Below are 19,663 nucleotides of genomic sequence, written 5' to 3'. Positions count from 1 at the left end.
CCATACTTCACCACGCTGGTCAGTGTGTGTTGGTGAAGGTGGGGGGATTCGTAAACGTGGAAGGATAGAAGTGAAGTACAGCGCTCGATGTTGCTGCGCTGCCGTCTGCGGCAGACAAGGTAGCACAAGCCCTCCGCTGCTGCCCTCTGACAACCTGCCATGCACGGTGGTCGCCCGTCCAAGCAATAGCCAGGCTCACGCCTGCTTAGCTTCCGAGGTCTCACGAGATCGGGTGCACAGGTTGTGTAGACGAACGCGTTCGGTACAGCCGTTGTTTGCGGCCTTGGCTGAGACCATAAAACATTTTCGCAATTTGAGAACCTGGGTTAGCGTCAAACGATTGAGCAGGACTCGAATGTGTGATCTCGGCGGTGCTGAAAGCGTGCTCTATAAACTACACTGGATATTTGTATTTTTTATTTGACCGGTTAAGGCCCACTGAGCTATACAGATCCTTTTCAGTAGCGACCTGGCCACAAATGATAGCTCAACGAAGTGGCTTATCACCGTGTGGAAATTTATAGCAGCCAAATATTCCAAACGCAGGTTGATTCTAAATGTGGAGGGGAAAAGACGGAGGACCTGGAGAAAAATCCACGCGACCACGGGGAGAACGTGCAAACTCCAAATATACAGCAGGCGTCAGGGTCAGGATCCGAACCCACGACCTCCTATTTAACAGGCGAGGTGGTGAACATCTCGCCACCGTGGCTACAAGGGTTGTCAACCCCCACCCCCATGCCTCTGAGTCTCCCAGTCACCTCACTAACTGCCGCAGTCATCGTTAACCGGTCTGGAATAGAAGAGAATTGGCAAGCTTTGTTTCCACGGAAAATGAGGCTTAATGAGTTTTCACGGGCGCGTTGACGTGCCCGGTGGGGGGGATACCGCTGGATATGATTCCGTCATGCCCTATTTCTGGCCAAAAGGGCTCTGAGGTGCAAAATAACGACTTCGGCACAGCTCGGAAATCAATTAATGCACATGGCCGCTCGATGGAAAGTGAACGTGCAGAATGCCGTTGCCGAGTCTAGCCGGCCTCCGTGTGCATGACTGCCCGGCACGGCTTTTACTCGAGCCTCATCAATATTTCATTAAAAAAAACACACACACACAAAGCTACTGTATTTGATTTTTTTTTTAAACTGCAATCTTATTGTGCTTAATCATTCTGCCGCAATACTCGAGCCCAGCGGTTCGCAACCTGGGGGTGCGAGATGCCATTTGGGGCCGTCCATAAATGACGTCACGCACCTAGTGGGGGGTCAGACATTTGTGACGATGTGTGACGAGGGGGGGGGGGTTTGAGAAATGTGACGTCACATCAAAATGCGCAACTTTAAATAAATATAGACAACACGTTCTACTTAATTAAGTAGACTTAAAAAAAAAGTTTTATCCTACAACATCAGAGTGCAGCGCCACATTAAATAGCACTACAATGACAATAGTTTAAAGCGATTTGATGCATGTTTTTTTTTGGGGGGGGGGGGGCAGAGCTTTGTGACGTCATATTTAAGGGGGGGGGGGGGTCTGACTTTTTGTGACGCCGTGTGACCAAGGGGGGGGGGGGGGTAAAAAAATCGTCCAAAATCGCGTGACGTCATTTATGGACGGCCCCTTTCTGGGGGTGCGAGACACGGCCAGCTTTTTTTAAAAGGATAAATCATCAACAGCTTGCTTTGTTTCATCAAACCTTTTCTAGTTATTAACATCATTTTTTTTAACGATTGAGAACCAAAGGGGGGGGGGGGGTGCAAGGCCGCAGTGATGGTTAAGAACCACTGCTGTAGCGTGTATGGGCAAGCATCGTGTCTGTGCTAATTCTGGGGTGGTGGGATGGTACCAAATGGTCGGGTGAAGGGGTGTAAAATGCATTGATTAATTGATCGATATCAATTCTCAAGTTACTCTCCGCACGCTTGCGCGGTGCAGCTGAAAGTGGGGAACGTAGACACGGGGACGTAGAAAGAGCAGTACAACAATGGATTTCGCTGTGCCGCCCACCACACAACCCTGAAAGCTGTACGTACATGTGAATCGGAAGAAAATACTTACAGCACGAGTAGGACGCCTGAGATCTGGTGAGATGGATTGCATTCCCGGTGATTTGTTCGCAGATGACAATAAAATAGTTACAATCGAGTACTGTAAACTTCCCGCACATCATCACATTTCCCCGGGCTAATTAAAAAACAATATTAGCTAAGCTATCTCGGCGGGGTGTCAAATGTTTTAAAATTAAGCAATTTAATTGTGAAACGGCGCTGGAAGTAACGCGCAAAGCACCGGCCACAAAAAAATACACAATCTCAACACAAGCTCCAATAACACTGCCTTAAAAGGAAAGCACACACATATAGGGTGCTTTAAAAGATGTTAACACGTATATGGGACTATCGTTTTTAATGGAAATAGAACGGACAATACACTGTAACATATTACTGGTTCTTTCGGTAAAGTCACGTAGAAGGGAAATAATAAAATAATATAAATATAAAACAATAACAATTCTCACGACAAATGTATGTCAAGGGCTTCAAACGTTAGTCTTCACGTGTTCGCCAGCATTGTCAACGCGTTGCCTGGAATCTTCTCCAGGTGGTCTCCAGAGCCTGGAGGTACATTTCTTGCGGTATTGTTGCAAATTCTCTTACCTGTATATTTTTTAAAATAGGTACAAATAGGTTTCTATTCTAATGCACAGAAAAAAGAGTGTGAATGAGCAGACATTTTTATTCTCTTCAGACCGCACGGTCGAAAGTGGAGTCTCCCAACTTTTATTATCCACTCCATCTGTCTGGCCTCTCCATGTGCTATGGAGAAGCACCATTACCTGACACGTCCCCTATTACATTGATGTCCTTTTAAGGCCACAGATTTGTTGACGAGTGTGTTTTAATGTTAGGGTTTTTCCCCTTTTTTCTGGCAACAAAACTGAAACCTTTTTACAAGGATTCATGTCTGCATTAACCACAATACTTGCAGTCAAAATGCAAACAAAAACACACTATGATAATATATGCAGTTTTGTTTCCAGAAAAAAGGGGGAAAACCCTATTATTATATTTTTGTACTTGCAAAGGAGGTCTAATGATGATGATGATGAATGTGTTTTAATCATTGAAAACTTTCCACGGATTCACTTTTTTAACAACAACAACAACAAAACTGCTCAGCAATGTGTTTGAAGGCACCCAGTGGAGTACATATCACACACCTGTGTAGACTCAAAAGGAAGACAGTCAGTCATGTGTGTAATGCGGTTGTAAACGGCCCTTCTGAGGTGCCGTCAGCGGGGGGAGGAGTTAGGTCACGTGGGGGGAGAGGGGTTGAGTATAGAAGGAGGGGAACCGGAAGAGCAGGGGGAGTGACGGGGAACCAGGAACAGAGGAAGGCCACGAAGGGCGAAGCGGGGTGTGGCGAGATCGCCACGAGCACGGGGGGAGCGAGGATCGGCACCGTTGGCCAGCGGTGACCGACCCGAAGCAGCGAGGAGGCTGCAGTCAGCAGCGGGGCTGCACAGAGAGAGTGGGCAGCGGGTCTGCATACAGTGACAGCCAGAGGGTCTGCACATAGGGGTAGCAGCAAGTCTGCAGGGAGGAGGTTACAGTAGATGAAGCAGAGAGTCAGAGGGGTGAGGAAGCTATAATAGCAGTGAATAGCCGGGGGCTACAAATACAGGAGTTATAACGGAGTGCCGTGTGGGTAAAGACGTGAACCTGAATAAAGACACGAAGACAGAAAGAAGTGTTCGAGTCCTTTTATTACACTGGAGTCAGAAGTGAAACGGCATGGCGAAACAACTGAGGAAGAAGAATATCCCATCTCCGGCGTCGGCTTCATCATCGGACGACGACGATCTTCCTCCTGAGGTCGGCTTCACTTCGGCGGAGGGAGAGATCCGTGAGGGCCCGGGTGTGGAGGAGGTTGCCGCTGCGCCCGACCCATCTGCGTTGAAGGACGAAGATTTAAGATGGACCCGGATGGCGGAGCAACTGGCGACCCTAAAAACCGTCATCACGGAGTTGTGTGACCTTGTCACGCCAAGGGCGGCGTTGGAAGGTGATGATGGTGATCGGCAGGAGCCCGGGTCGTCTTCGATGGCGCCGCCATCGACCACGCGGCGGGAAGACGCCATCTTGGGCGTGGCGCACCACGGAAGGCGGGAAGCCGCCATCTTGGGGCCGCCACGAAGATCGTCCGCCATCTTGGCGACACCGCGTTGCGACGCCTTGCTGAACTTGCCGCCGGAAGAGTCGGTGACGGACGGAAGCAGGCCAAGGAGCCGCAGTCGTCACCTTACAACTGTTAAGGAGTTCTCCATCGGGGGCGATTGGAGTGCGTTCGCTTGTCGATTTTTGGCGGCGGTACGAACGGCAAGGTGGACGGACGCCGAGGCGCTGGAGGTGCTTCCGACTCTCCTTGACGATGAGTCTGTTCGTTTTTTTCGCTCTATAAAAGCTGCGAAGAAGAAAACATTGCGTGGAGTGTTCGACGAAATGGCGGACGCGTACGAGCCACCGGATGACGCCCATCGCCGCTTCGTGCAGCGGCAACGCGCACCGGAGGAGTCGCCTGTAGCGTACAGGGGCGCCGTGCTGGAACTCGCGATGGCCGCTTACCCGGAGACGGAGCCTGACCTGCTGGAACCTCTCATCTTGGGGAAGATGTTGGAGTTATCCCGGGATCTGGGCATTCCTATGCCGGCTTGCGGTCACGAGAAACTCACGTCCCGGACCGCGGCTAAGTGTTTGGACGCCCAGTTCAATCTCCGCCGCTGGAAACAAGTCACGGCGTGGACGGGCGGTCCTGTCGTCGATGGGGGGGTCGTAGGGTGGGACCCTACAAAGGCCGTGTACGTGCCGGATGCGACCGGCCCAAAGGAGCTGTCGGCCGCCTCCACTCCGTGGCCGGCTCGAAGCGAGCCGGGGCCGCGGGCTCCGCCGCCGGCGCGGCCACGTCGGGACGGGGTGCCTGCTGCGCGCCGACCCGACGTCGACTGTTTCCGCTGCGGCCGTCGGGGCCACTATGCCAGGGACTGCTGGGCCCGGGTTCCGGGGCCGCCCCAGCAGGAGGCCTCGATCGCGGACGTCCCAAAGAAAGACCCTCCGGCACAGGCAAGTCGGTGCGCACCAGACACCCGGCAAGGCCTGACACCTCACTCATCGCCGTTGTTGTGCGACGCGGATGTTCTAAAATATGGGAGGCCAGTATCTGCGCCTTGTCGCTCGATAACGCAGTGGCGTAAGTTGGCTCGGCGGGTTGTCGCGGCCGCTACAGGTTCGTCCACTGTACCGGGGTCGATCCAAGGGGTGGACGTGCGTATTTTGGTGGATTCCGGGGCGTCCGCGACCATTATTTCGGATGTCATATTCCATCTTTTGAACATCCCACCGGGGGCCGTGAGGCCGGCTTACGCTTCCTGCATCGCTGCGAACGGGGGTAGTATGGGCATCGTGGGACAGGTGGACGCTAATATTTCTATCGGGGGGGTCTCGGCCTCGGGCGTTGTGTTAATTTCGAGGTCCCTGGCGGTTCCTTGCTTGTTGGGCACGGATTTTTTGGCTAAGATGCCCATTTTAATTAGAATCAATGAAAATTGCATTGAACTGCCAGGGGGCCGCAAATTGGCGTTTTTACAGTCCACCTGGGGGCGACCGGCTCCGGTTGCCCAGGTGCAGGCGTTATCGGAAGTTTCAGTTGATATTCCACCTGGCTCGCAGATGCTCATTCCCCTACGATACCGGAAGCCGGTTCCGGGTCGGCAGAGTGCTTGTGGAATTTTGCTGTCGCCGTCCGCCGCTGTTACGGGCGGATTGGCACTGGTGGGGGCGCAAACCATTGTCCGTCCGGATCAGCGCCCGTTTTTGCAGGTGTTAAATGCGACTTCTGAAAGCGTGTGTGTGCCGGCTGGTACCGTTGTGGCACACGCCACTACGGCGTTTACGGCTCAGAGTGACATTCCGGACGGGGGGCTGGTGGGTGGTGTTTCACACGACGGAGGGGTGGACGATCGTTGGATCGCCGAATTATGTGCGGAAAATTCGGCCCTTTCCGCTGAGCAGCGTTGTGCGATTCATAAATTATTAGCGAGCTATTCCGATGTGTTTAGCTCGGACGATTTGGACTTGGGACGCACCTCGCTGCTCTCTCATCACCTCGAAACGGGGGACGCGGCCCCTATCCGCTTGAACTCGCGTCGGATGAGTCCGGCTGAGCGTGAGCACGTTCGAGGGGCAGTGGAAGACATGTTGAAAGCGGATATTATATCTCCGTCTAATAGCCCGTGGGGTGCGCCTGTCGTGTTGGTTAAAAAGAAAGATGGTAAATTACGATTTTGTGTGGATTTTCGGAAGTTAAATAAAGTGTCGGTGGCAGATGCGTATCCCCTGCCGCGTATGGACGATTCTCTCGACGCCTTGTCAGGGGCTAAGTTTTTTTCAACGCTAGATCTCTCTTCGGGCTTCTGGCAGCTTCCCCTTGACGAGCCCTCGCGGGAAAAGACAGCGTTCCGTACGCCGCAGGGGTTGTTCCAATTTAACTGTCTGCCGATGGGGTTGAATGCAGCCCCTGCCACCTTTCAGAGATTGATGGAGTTGGTATTGACGGGGTTGCAGTGGGAGACATGTCTCATTTATTTAGATGATATTATTGTCTTCAGCCGCACATTTGATGAGCATTTATTGCGGTTGGAGGCCGTTTTTGCCAGAATGCGTTCTGCTAATTTGAAATTCAAGCCTAAGAAATGTCATCTACTGCAACGTTCCGTTCGATACTTGGGACATATTGTTAGTGCGGACGGGGTGGCCACGGATCCAGAGAAAACTGCGTGTGTCCGGGATTGGGCAACCCCCGCCACGGTGGGTGATGTGCGTCGGTTTTTGGGGTTCGCCTCATATTACCGGAGGTTTGTTCCGAATTTCGCTACTATCGCCAGGCCTTTGCATCTCCTTACTGGGAAGGGGCACAAATTTGTGTGGGGACCGCCGGAGGAGGCGGCGTTTCGGAGCCTGCGCGACCTACTGGCTACTGCGCCGACGTTGGATTATCCGGATTTTGAACATCCCTTCATTCTGGATACTGATGCGAGTGACACCGGGATTGGGGCGGTGTTGTCCCAGTCAAAAGGTGGTGTTGAGCGTGTGGTGGCGTACGGGAGTCGGGTTTTGTCTCCCGCGGAAACTCGTTACTGCGTCACTCGCAGGGAACTTTTGGCTATTGTGTATTTTCTCCGCCAATTTCGACCGTATCTGTACGGTCGGTCGTTTATTGTCCGAACGGACCATGCGGCCTTGCAGTACGCTCTTAAGATGGACCAGCCATCCGGACAATTGGCGAGATGGCTGGACACGTTGCAAGAATTCTCCTTCCAAATTCACCATCGGAAGGGTGTGCGTCACGCTAACGCGGACGCACTGTCCAGGTTGCCGCAACAATCCCCTTGTGCGTGTGCGTCGGGGACGCATAGGTGTGGACCGGCTCAGCCCCCCCCTCAACCTGTCGCGCGGGCAGTGGATGTTCTCGAACCTCCGCTTACACCGGGACCGGTTGAAGGGGGACCGGCTGACGGGATTTTGCGTCTTCCAAGGTCTGTGTGGATTCGGGAGCAAATGTTGGACGATTCTTTGGTGTCGTTACGGAAACGAACGGAGAAGGCGGGTAAGGAAGTCGGTGCGGGTGGTAATTCGGAAACTGCTCTCCGAGATGGGTTACTGATGTGGAGGGAAGGGATACAGGAACACTGGCGTCTCGTTGTGCCTGCGTCATTGCGCTATGAGTTGATTCGATCTTTGCACTGTGACACACTTTTACACCTGGGGGTGCAGAAAACCCTATTGACGCTGCAACGAGACTATTATTGGCACGGCATGACGACGGATGTCGTCGGTCACGTTCGCGCGTGTCCCGATTGTGCCCGCCGTAAGCCGCCTAAACATCCATATGTTCCGCCGATACAATCGATTAAAGTATCTCGGGTTAATGAGTTGGTGGCGTTAGATATTTTGGGACCCTTTCCGCCATCAGCTAAAGGGAATAAGTATTTACTGGTGGGGGTGGAGTACCTCTCTCGCTGGCCGATGGCCTGGCCCTTGCCTGACCAGTCAGCGGCGTCTATCACGGACGCCTTTCTATTTGGGTATGTAATGGACAAAGGGGCTCCGGAGAGGCTCCTTACGGATCAGGGACGTAACTTTTCGTCTAAATTGTTGGGGGAGGTGTGTGCGGCTCTTGGAACTAAAAAGATACGGACGTCCCCCTACCACCCGCAAACGGATGGTATGGTGGAACGGTTGAATCGGACTCTGTCCGCCATGCTGTGCCATACAGTCGGGGAAAACCAATCTGATTGGGATTTGCATATCCCTGGGGTGCTTTCGGCGTATCGCATGACGCCGCACGCGGCTACTGGATACTCGCCGTTTTTCCTTATGTACGGCCGTGAGAACGTGCCGCCGATTCATGACCAGTTGGGAACCGGTGCGAGGGGGCCTGTTAAGCCTCTTCCTGAGTATATTAAGGACAACGTTCGGCGTGTCGCTGAGGCGAGGGAAAATGCCCGCATGGCTACTGCCAAGGCTCAGGCCAGGAATGAGCGGTGTGCCCGACGTTCAAAGGGGGAGTGTCCCTGGAAAAAGGGGGACCTGGCCTGGCTTCATTGCCCACAGGTGCGGCCAGGTACATCTCCTAAATTACATCGACCTTGGCAAGGGTCCGGTCCGCCTCATTGAGGTTCCCAACCCACAGTCGGCGCGTGTTCAGGTTGGTGCGCGGCGTTGGTTCGTGCACACGTCCCGGTTGAAGCCATACATTGCCCCACGGCCGGATGCGTCATCTCCCCAAGTTGCCTTGCCGGGGTCTGTTGCTGCCGACTCGCCCTTGCCTGTGTCTGCTGACCTTGCGAGAGCGCCTGCCATACCCTTCACAGACAAGCCGGCCGTGACAGCGCAGGGAGGAGGGCCTTCCGCTTGTGGGACGCCGACCGGAGCCGCAGAACCCACGGGACCTGCAGCTCTTCCTATCCCTCCGCGGACGCGAGTACGGGATGTTTCTGGACGCGAGCGGGACAGTGGCGGGCCTCCAATGGCGACGGAAGAACTTGCGCCCGTCGCCCCTAAAACCCTTCCACGTTCCCGCTCGGCGGGTGGGCCGCCGACCGTCCGGGACGGCCCGGCTACCCGTACTCGCTCGAAATCCCTCACGTTTCGTTAGATTGTGTTGTGTTGTGTTATTGTTATATTGTTCTTCAATGCTTCGTGTCTTTTTGCGTGTTGGCCCTTTACACCCGCATTGCTTTTCAGGTTGCAATTCAGCCGAGGTCGGCTGGATTTTCTTTAGGGGGGAGGGTGATGTAATGCGGTTGTAAACGGCCCTTCTGAGGTGCCGTCAGCGGGGGGAGGAGTTAGGTCACGTGGGGGGAGAGGGGTTGAGTATAGAAGGAGGGGAACCGGAAGAGCAGGGGGAGTGACGGGGAACCAGGAACAGAGGAAGGCCACGAAGGGCGAAGCGGGGTGTGGCGAGATCGCCACGAGCACGGGGGGAGCGAGGATCGGCACCGTTGGCCAGCGGTGACCGACCCGAAGCAGCGAGGAGGCTGCAGTCAGCAGCGGGGCTGCACAGAGAGAGTGGGCAGCGGGTCTGCATACAGTGACAGCCAGAGGGTCTGCACATAGGGGTAGCAGCAAGTCTGCAGGGAGGAGGTTACAGTAGATGAAGCAGAGAGTCAGAGGGGTGAGGAAGCTATAATAGCAGTGAATAGCCGGGGGCTACAAATACAGGAGTTATAACGGAGTGCCGTGTGGGTAAAGACGTGAACCTGAATAAAGACACGAAGACAGAAAGAAGTGTTCGAGTCCTTTTATTACATGTGTGTGTCTCTCCTTTTACCGGTTAGCAGTTAGTCCGCTAACCATTATAGTGCAACGGTTAGCGCGCTGCGCTATTAACCCGGCGACCCGAGTTCGATTCCCGCTCATGGCCAACACCAGTGACGATTATCTGAATCACTTCTGGGCCTCCCCTACGTAGACTCAGCCTCAAATGAGTACCTGGTGCCATGCGTCAACATCGCCACTGGGGAGAAAAAGGCGGCCGGACGTGGTGCTGGCCACCCACCCCGTGGCCTTCACAGGTGCTTGCGAACAGCACTTGCCCCAACAGTCTGTTAAGGCTATACGGGGGATCGTTGTCTTTGTGCATCTCTCTCTGCACACTCATAGGTGTCGTGGGTTTGAGCCTTCACACCTCAAAAGCAACTTCCGCAGGCATTTCAAAGGAACGTTGTTTACCTCCATCTCTTCCACCCTCACTCGCGCTACCTACAAACGTACTATATCAGGCGATCCTGTCCCTCGCCGTCTGTGGAACAGTTGGATCTGATGGAAACTATAAATACCCGCTATTGATTTTGAGGACGGTGTGGCAGCTGCACTGTTGCTGGACGCCCCCGCACCCCCCCCCAGCAAGCGTTGCATTTGCACCTGTGTGTGTGTGTGTCGCTGTGCGGTTGGCACACACGCGCACGCATCTTAGCGGAACGGAGGTTGTGCCGGGAACACTCGAGGCTGGTTGGTTTTTGCCGTGTTTTGGAACACGCGAGCGCGTTTGTGGGCAGTGCGTTTCTCCACACCGCCGTGTTGCATTGACACACGGGGCCTCATCATCGTTTATTTGTATATTGCGTTTAAGCATAAAAATTCTAATTATTTATATATATACACATACACTGGAGGAATCTGGTGAGCTATGAAGCTCTTCTTTTCTAATATGTCCAATTAAATTAGCAGGCAACAGTAGCCATGCTTTCTTTGGCGATAGTCTGTAACTGTAATACGCCTCGGAAATGTTGTACTCCGTATTCACGTCCGTTCAGCTTCTAACCTGCGTGCGTGCCAATTACGGCGGCTGAAATCTACGAAGCTAATTGGATCGGAGTCGAATTAATTTTACCGTACAAGTTCACGGACAACACATGTGTAACACATATGTAACACATTATTTGGTAACAACAACAACAACAACACAAAAAAAACTCAACACATTCATCAATAACACTGCGACCCTAGGAGGAGGAGGAAAATATATCGAAGGTGACGTTTCAGGCATGGCCCTTCTTCAGCGGACAATTGCCCAAAAACGCCACCCATTTCATACTTCAACCTTTAAGGCAATGGTCTGGGATGAACGCGTCGAGTTTTTAGACAAGATACACGTAGATGTGCGCATTTAGATGCGCGTTCAAAAATATCTGGTTTCCCGGAGAAGGACGGTGCGGAAAGCAGCCTCTACTTTGGCGTTTCTGAGCAAGCGCCGGTCTATTTGTTGAACTCCGGGGTCGAATGGCAATTGTGTGACGCCGATGCCATTGGGTTGTCTTGCTCTGTCCCTTCCCCTCTTGTCGAAGCACAGATGTCGCGCTCGTCCAGCAGCCCGGGCCTCTCGGGATCCCTCTCCAACGGTCAGATCAAAATGACCAGCTGGCTCCTGGACACGGATGAGATGGACCACTGTGCAAGAGGTAGCCGAAAAGCGATTTTAAAATCTCAGGACGTGGTGGATGTGCCGTGTGCGTGCGTGTGTGCGTGCGTGGGTGCGTGTGTGCGTGCGTGTGTGCATCCGCCAAACGGCTAAAACGCAAGCGAGTTGGTACAGCGGCGGGGAGCACAGGTGGTGCATCTACCAGTCATCTCGGTCGGTCAACCCATGACACCTGGCTCTATCCCGTGACCTGCTTTCAGCGAGCCGTTGACACTTCACATGGCCTCAAAGTGCACCTAAGACTGGCACAACCGCTGTGTTGACATCGGCGCAACATTGTGGCAAACGACGGTCAACTCAGTCGGTTAACCGATAATACCACGGTCTGTCTTGTGACGTCCTGCCAACAAGTCATCAACACTTCACGTGGCCCCGAAGTGCACCTCAAATACAACAAGCGCTGTGATAACACAGTGGCAGATGGTGGCTGCTGTTATTGTATGGGGAGCGGTGGCATATTTGTTATCACACTACCCTACGAACCTGGTTACCCGAGTCCGATGCACGGCCACGGCCAACACCAGTGGCAAATATCTGAACCGGTCTTGGGCTTCCCCTAGGTTGACTCAGGAAAGATACATGTGTATGTTGAACTTCTTCACACCGTACGTAGCCAACTGTGCTAATCGGAGGTGCGGCGTAAGGACAACAAACTAAACACAAAAAGCAATTGTAAAGAAATTCGTTTTCAACCTCGATTTTAGAAGTGCATAGCTTCCAGTTATTTCCTAACATCGGAAGGAAGAGCGTTCCAGACGGCCGCAGAGGCGCATCTGAAAGGGTGCGATGCCATCACCCCGTCTTTGTTCGATGGCCAGCCATAAACCGCTGCTGCGAGGATGACCAGATGTGCGAGGCAGATAGAAAATGTATCTTTTCGACTTTAGTCAGGGCGTCTGCACACCGTGCGAATGATACGAGTCAGCCATAACACGGAGACCCACGACCTCAACGTGTGCAGTCAAGAGCCGCTGCTCCTGAGAGCGACGAACGCGGCAGTAAACGGTAGCAGAGAGACAAGGAGGTGACAGATCGAACAGCCGTGGATAGGAGCAGTCGCGAAGAGAAGAAGAAGAAGAAGGAAGATTGACGATGAGGGAATGATTTTAGCACATTGTTGGGTAGGGAATCATAAATCAAGTAGAGATGCTGCTTTCTATACGGGTTGGATAGAGAGCAGGACATTCATCCCAAATGCGACAGCGGTATTCCAATGTTGACCCGTGGCGTTTGGCTTATTTAGCAGTAGAAAACGGTTGTGGAGTAAAGAGCGACTTGGCACTGTCGAAACAAGCCAGGTTTAAAAAAAATATATTTACTCTTACACAGATTGGTTATGCAATGACCTAACGATGAGTAAGATTTAATTCGCTTCAACAAGTACGTTTTACGGATTCAGTTTGCACAATACATCGAGTGATATTAGGAACCACGGTATGATCTACTGGACATCTGTGAAAAGGAGCTTTTTAGCTCAACGGATTCCTCCAGAATAAATAATTATGCTGATTGTGATCTCTTCTACGAGACCTTGGCATTGACCTGAGCCACCCAGCCGCACAGATGCGAGCGTCATCTCCTGTCGTCTGCGCGTAGGCCTCAACGACTGCCAGGCGAATCTCGCTCAGCTGAGCGGCATCTTGAAGAGCCTGGAGATCCTGCAACGGACTCAGTCGGCGCCTTCGTTCTCCGACATGCAGGTGAGAGCTCGCGCGCCTCTCTGCTCAGCACAGCCGGTCGGCCGTTGACGCGCACGTCACGGACACTCTGGTCTCCGATAACACTCTGTTGTTTTCAGAACGCAAATGGGATATAAATCGATTAATGTATCGGGGGGAGACATGTTTTTATAACGCGAATTGGATATGACGCGGTTTGAGTGAACGGAATTCTGTCGCGCGAGTGGGAATAATCGGTCATACGGCTTCCTCGGCGTAGCGGGATGCTGCTGGATGCTTCTAGATGCTGCCCACTCACCTCAGTATTTGTTCGCCCTGCGTACGCATCTCACGTGTTATTGCGGACCATACTTTACCCTACATTATATATAATTTATTGTAACGCGAATTTTCCACAATGCGGTGTCCTTCAGGAACGCAACTTACTGCCGCGTTATAGGAGAGCATGACTGTGTTCTGTGGCGTGACCATCCAAGAACGCTTTGCATGAGTGGAGCCATCGGCCCGGCGGATTGATCCGTTGGGCGGTGGTGGTGTTGTCGTTGGTGCACAGCACAACAATCCTGGGCCACCTGGGGGACTGCTTGTGTCGAACCAACGCTGCTGAAATGATGAACTGGCAGCTGATGGGATGTGTAAAAAGGAGAAATGTTGTATGCTGATTTATGTTATAAGAATAGGTTTTTTACCCTTTCTGGCAATAAAACGTGTTAAGATGTTAAAACACCAAACTGTTTTATTGCCAGAAAGGATTAAACCTATTCTTATATTTCGATACCGATTTATGTTGTTCGTTTATGTTCTCAATGATGCTCATGATTATTTTGGATTTGTTTCCAGGTCGTGTACAAATGGTATCGGAACATGTGCTGTGCTACCTCGTGGTCAACTCGGTTGCGAATAAGTGTTTGTGACCGTGTGTGAAGATTAGCGCTTGGCAGTTGTGGTGCAGTTGGGCACGGTGCTGGCCACACCCACCCCCTCGTCGTGCGCCAGGCCGGCCTTCAATTCTTTTAGCAGCTCAGGAAGTTATGCCACGTGCCTTTGTTACGTGGCAACTGCTACAAACCCCTACCACAGAGCTTGCCAATATCAATGCACAGAACTCTTTTAGGCAAGATTGGCCACGTATTTTTGAAACAGCCTCCTAATAAAAGGTATAAGAATAATGATGTTATACTGCTTACCAGCGTGTGTAACACGCTTGTAGTAGAACCTGAAGCATGTGGCGTGAGCTAGTGATTGTGTGTGCCCTTGCGTGTTTACATTTCTTTGTACATCGGGATCTCTAAACTAAACTGTTTTGTTTTTTACCAGGTAAGGCCCACTGAACTATATAGCTATTTTTCAGAAGCAACCTGTCCATCACAAATTATAGCTCAACGAAGTGGCTTAACATGTAGAAATGTATAGCAGCCAAATACTCTAAACGCACTTTGATTTTAAATGTGGAGAAAAAGCCACGTGACCATGGGAAGAACATGCAAACTAAAAATATACAGTCATCATCAGCGTCGGGATCGAACCCACGACCTCCTGTATAACAGGCAGGGCAGTTGACAGCTCGCCACCATTGCGCCCTCATCGCTGATCTCATAACTGTGTGGAGGCTGCCTCAATGGACTGGCTTGCCAGCTTATTTTTAATCCTCGCTGATAACAACAAAATAAGAGAGGGCGATCAGAGAGTTCGGCACGGAGATCACGGGACACAGAGAACACTCGGGGAGGAATACACGAGGCTGATTTTACAAGATAAGAGATTTGAGCCACGGGCCTGAGCGATGAGGGATACAGAGCATTCAGCAGAGAACCCATGGGGGAAGGTGATTGATTGGGGAGGGATAATGGAAGGGAAGGAGACTATATTAGTTGATATTTCTGCATCGAGCGGTGAGTAGAATGACCTTGGTGTTCGATGGGGGAGGCTGGGGTGTGAAGCCTGCCTAGACGGGTGCGAACCGAGGGCAGCGCATGTAGCGTTCAGCTGTCGAGGGTCGTGGTGCAAATAGGTGTGAGGGAGGGTGCCCTGAGGTTTAGCGAGGTCAGAGGCACCTTACGTGGAGCATGTGGTGTTGTATTTCAAACTGCACCCCTAATGAGTACACGCCAAAAATCATAATGAGTTTGAATCCCAGTTGAGCTAGCAACATGTGAACAGAATAAGACGTTAAAAATATATATATATTTATCAGGCCCTGCTGAGACTCGTGTCACTTTGGGGATTCAACGGGGGAGTGGCAAATTGCAGTGGCTCTTCTGACACCCCTCAAGGGCAAGGCCAGTGCTCTAGTGAGTGGGGTGCTGGGGTGGGCCCAGTGTTCTAGTGAGTAGGGTGCTGGGGTGGGCCCAGTGCTCTAGTGAGTGGGGTGCTGGGGTGGGCCCAGTGCTCTAGTGAGTGGGGTGCTGGGGTGGGCCCAGTGCTCTCGTGAGTTGGGTGCTGGGGTGGGCCCAGTGCTCTCGTGAGTTGGGTGCTGGGGTGGGCTCAGTGCTCTAGTGAGTGGGGTGCTGGGGTGGGCCCAGTGTTCTAGTGAGTAGGGTGCTGGGGTGGGCCCAGTGCTCTAGTGAGTGGGGTGCTGGGGTGGGCTCAGTGCTCTAGTGAGTGGGGTGCTGGGGTGGGCTCAGTGCTCTAGTGAGTGGGGTGCTGGGGTGGGCCCAGTGCTCTAGTGAGTGGGGTGCTGGGGTGGGCCCAGTGCTCTAGTGAGTAGGGTGCTGGGGTGGGTCCAGTGCTCTAGTGAGTGGGGTGCTGGGGTGGGCCCAGTGCTCTAGTGAGTGGGGTGCTGGGGTGGGCCCAGTGCTCTAGTGAGTGGGGTGCTGGGGTGGGCCCAGTGTTCTAGTGAGTAGGGTGCTGGGGTGGGCCCAGTGCTCTAGTGAGTGGGGTGCTGGGGTGGGTCCAGTGCTCTAGTGAGTAGGGTGCTGGGGTGGGCCCAGTGTTCTAGTGAGTGGGGTGCTGGGGTGGGCCCAGTGCTCTAGTGAGTGGGGTGCTGGGGTGGGCCCAGTGCTCTAGTGAGTAGGGTGCTGGGGTGGGCCCAGTGCTCTAGTGAGTGGGGTGCTGGGGTGGGCCCAGTGCTCTAGTTAGTTGGGTGCTGGGGTGGGCCCAGTGCTCTAGTGAGTGGGGTGCTGGGGTGGGCCCAGTGCTCTAGTGAGTGGGGTGCTGGGGTGGGCCCAGTGTTCTAGTGAGTGGGGTGCTGGGGTGGGCCCAGTGCTCTAGTGAGTAGGGTGCTGGGGTGGGCCCAGTGCTCTAGTGAGTAGGGTGCTGGGGTGGGCCCAGTGCTCTAGTGAGTTGGGTGCTGGGGTGGGCCCAGTGCTCTAGTGAGTGGGGTGCTGGGGTGGGCCCAGTGTTCTAGTGAGTAGGGTGCTGGGGTGGGCCCAGTGCTCTAGTGAGTGGGGTGGCCCCAGTGCTCTAGTGAGTAGGGTGCTGGGGTGGGCCCAGTGCTCTAGTGAGTGGGGTGCTGGGGTGGGCCCAGTGTTCTAGTGAGTGGGGTGCTGGGGTGGGCCCAGTGCTCTAGTGAGTGGGGTGCTGGGGTGGGCCCAGTGCTCTAGTGAGTAGGGTGCTGGGGTGGGCCCAGTGCTCTAGTGAGTGGGGTGCTGGGGTGGGCCCAGTGTTCTAGTGAGTAGGGTGCTGGGGTGGGCCCAGTGCTCTAGTGAGTAGGGTGCTGGGGTGGGCCTAGTGTTCTAGTGAGTAGGGTGCTGGGGTGGGCCCAGTGCTCTAGTGAGTAGGGTGCTGGGGTGGGCCCATTGCTCTAGTGAGTAGGGTGCTGGGGTGGGCCCAGTGTTCTAGTGAGTGGGGTGCTGGGGTGGGCCTAGTGTTCTAGTGAGTAGGGTGCTGGGGTGGGTCCAGTGCTCTAGTGAGTAGGGTGCTGGGGTGGGCCCAGTGCTCTAGTGAGTAGGGTGCTGGGGTGGGCCCAGTGTTCTAGTGAGTGGGGTGCTGGGGTGGGCCCAGTGCTCTAGTGAGTGGGGTGCTGGGGTGGGCCCAGTGCTCTAGTGAGTAGGGTGCTGGGGTGGCCCCAGTGCTCTAGTGAGTAGGGTGCTGGGGTGGGCCCAGTGCTCTAGTGAGTGGGGTGCTGGGGTGGGCCCAGTGTTCTAGTGAGTAGGGTGCTGGGGTGGGCCCAGTGTTCTAGTGAGTAGGGTGCTGGGGTGGGCCCAGTGCTCTAGTGAGTGGGGTGGCCCCAGTGTTCTAGTGAGTAGGGTGCTGGGGTGGGCCCAGTGCTCTAGTGAGTGGGGTGCTGGGGTGGGCCCAGTGCTCTAGTGAGTTGGGTGCTGGGGTGGGCTCAGTGCTCTAGTGAGTGGGGTGCTGGGGTGGGCCCAGTGCTCTAGTGAGTGGGGTGCTGGGGTGGGCCACTTGGTGGCGAATGGCGGTTGTTGTTTTTGTTGTTGTGTGCATGCATGCACCCCCTTTCTCAAGGCAGGGCTGTCGTTTAGAATCACATCCGGTCTGAAAAGCAATCTAGATGTCAACGAAGGGCACCCGTATATTTTCATCACCTTTTATTGTTGCCCCCCCCTCTCCCCAAAGTCCAGAGGCCACACGCAGAGTGTCTGTCATCAAAATCACATTGCACGCTCGTATAGATTGGTGGGTGATGCCTCGTCGGGTGCGCCCAGACGCACGATAACGGCACAACCAAAATAAATGCGACGGGGTTTAAGGATTACGGTTGGAATTTTACGAACGCCCGGCAATAAAGCATGTGTTTAGATGTTCAAACACTAAATATACACCTTTTGCGAGGAATCAAGTCTGCATTAACCACACGTACTCTGTAGTGAACATGCAAACACAACATGCTATGATAATATATGCATTCTCTTTGAAACTGATTGGCCTACACCTTCTTTAGTGCCTGGTCTCACCAGTGTCAGACCAGAGAACGAGCAGTACAAAGACAATGCCACGATTAGGGTATTTATAGCGTGGGGTGAGCAGCTACAAAACGGGACCTCTTTTGCTAGTTTCACTTGAGCCAGCAACACTCAGATCGTTGGTTCAAATGGAAGATTTCCACACAAAATTAAGCCCGGTTCTTAAGCGTAGTTTAATTTATATTTGTGCTGCATCGGTGATTTATTGTTATGCTTACTTCATGGCTTTAAAGTTTTATTGGAGAATGACACATCGTGTACAAGGCTCCTCGGTTTATGAAAGGTGCCATTGAAGACATTAAGTTTGGATTGATTTGATGATTGTGCAAATAAAATATCTGATAGAAACAGATTTTTTTTTGCAAATTTAGATTGAGCTACCCATATGTGAAGCCATTTATATATCAGTGAGGATGCCCAATTTTAGTTGTAAGGTTGACCCATGGAAGATGTCTCTTGGGGAAAATCGTAGTTAATTCCCAGTGTTGCTTATTAATTACATTTGTGTTTATATTCCAAAATAGGGGGAGAAAAAAATGGGTGCAAAATGCCAAAATAAAATAAAGATATATTGACTATGGACAGTATATACACTAGAAATATCATTCTTGATTGGAAGCTTTCGTGACTGCAGTAATCCATACTCTGTGGTACTTTCGGCAAAGTCACGTAGGTAGAAAAATAAAATAAAACTAAAATTAATTTATCACGACGTTTGGATCGCAACACAAGCGGTCGTCCTCAGACGGAAAAAATAATCCAGCAGTGGAACTGCTGGATTATTTTTATAATCCATGCTCCAAGCACGTGTGCTGTTTCATTCAGACGCTGTCGCCTCGACAGACCTGGTCTTCACCTGAGGACGGCTGCTTGCGTTGTGGCCGAAACGTCGTGAGAATTATTTTATTATGTTTTATTTTTATTATTTTATTACTTCTCTTCTACGTGACTTTACCGAAAGAACCAAGAAGATGCTGGATTATTGTTTAATTAAAATTTTCTACCTACGTGGCTTTACCGAAAGAACCAAAGAGTATAGAAATATCATATAGGACAATCATATAATACATTTTTTTTTAACCCTTAACACTTTATGATTATAAGTGGGATCGAATTCAGCCAACCATCCTTAATTCATTTATGTTCTCACGTTTGTATTCTTTGGGTCTTTCGGTAAAGTCACGTAGAAAAATAAAAATTGTTCTACGTGTCCTTCGGTAAAGTCGTGTAGAAAAAATTTAAATGTTTGTTCTACGTGACTTTACCGAACGACCCAAAGAATAAAAACTCCTGCAGTCACGATAGCTTTAAGTCAAGATTTATGTTCCCAAGTGTAGTGAATTTAATGATCTCTACATGGCCACTGGTTATTGTGAAATAAATATTATAACCATTTTTTAAATATTAATTTCAAATTAAAATTGCTCGGATGGGTGCATTCAATTATCAAATGTATTTGGTTATTTCCGTCACTTGGTGTGAAGCATCCCTTTTACAGAGCCCGGAGTACTGTCCAGTTACGGTAATGTGGATTTCCGGACCGTCCAATTACTTAAGTAATCAATTACTCCTCCCAATGATTTA

At 52.1% G+C, this 19,663-nt stretch overlaps 1 protein-coding gene across 2 annotated transcripts in view; it reads left to right on the top strand.

The window, feature by feature from the left end:
* Positions 1 to 19,663, top strand: part of LOC133355810 (oxysterol-binding protein-related protein 6-like) — a 190,477-nt gene that overhangs the window by 125,713 nt on the left and 45,101 nt on the right. For both annotated transcript variants that reach the window (XM_061573210.1, XM_061573201.1), the window contains exons 8-9: positions 11,410 to 11,518; positions 13,135 to 13,238. In XM_061573210.1, coding sequence (XP_061429194.1) covers positions 11,410 to 11,518; positions 13,135 to 13,238 — 213 coding nt within the window. The remainder of the gene's footprint in view (positions 1 to 11,409; positions 11,519 to 13,134; positions 13,239 to 19,663) is intronic.

The sequence above is a fragment of the Lethenteron reissneri genome, chromosome 7 (genome assembly GCF_015708825.2).
Source record: "Lethenteron reissneri isolate LAM-NWPU_2019-01 chromosome 7, ASM1570882v1, whole genome shotgun sequence".
Taxonomy (NCBI): Eukaryota; Metazoa; Chordata; class Hyperoartia; order Petromyzontiformes; family Petromyzontidae; genus Lethenteron; species Lethenteron reissneri.
This window is presented reverse-complemented; position numbering and strand designations above follow the sequence as displayed.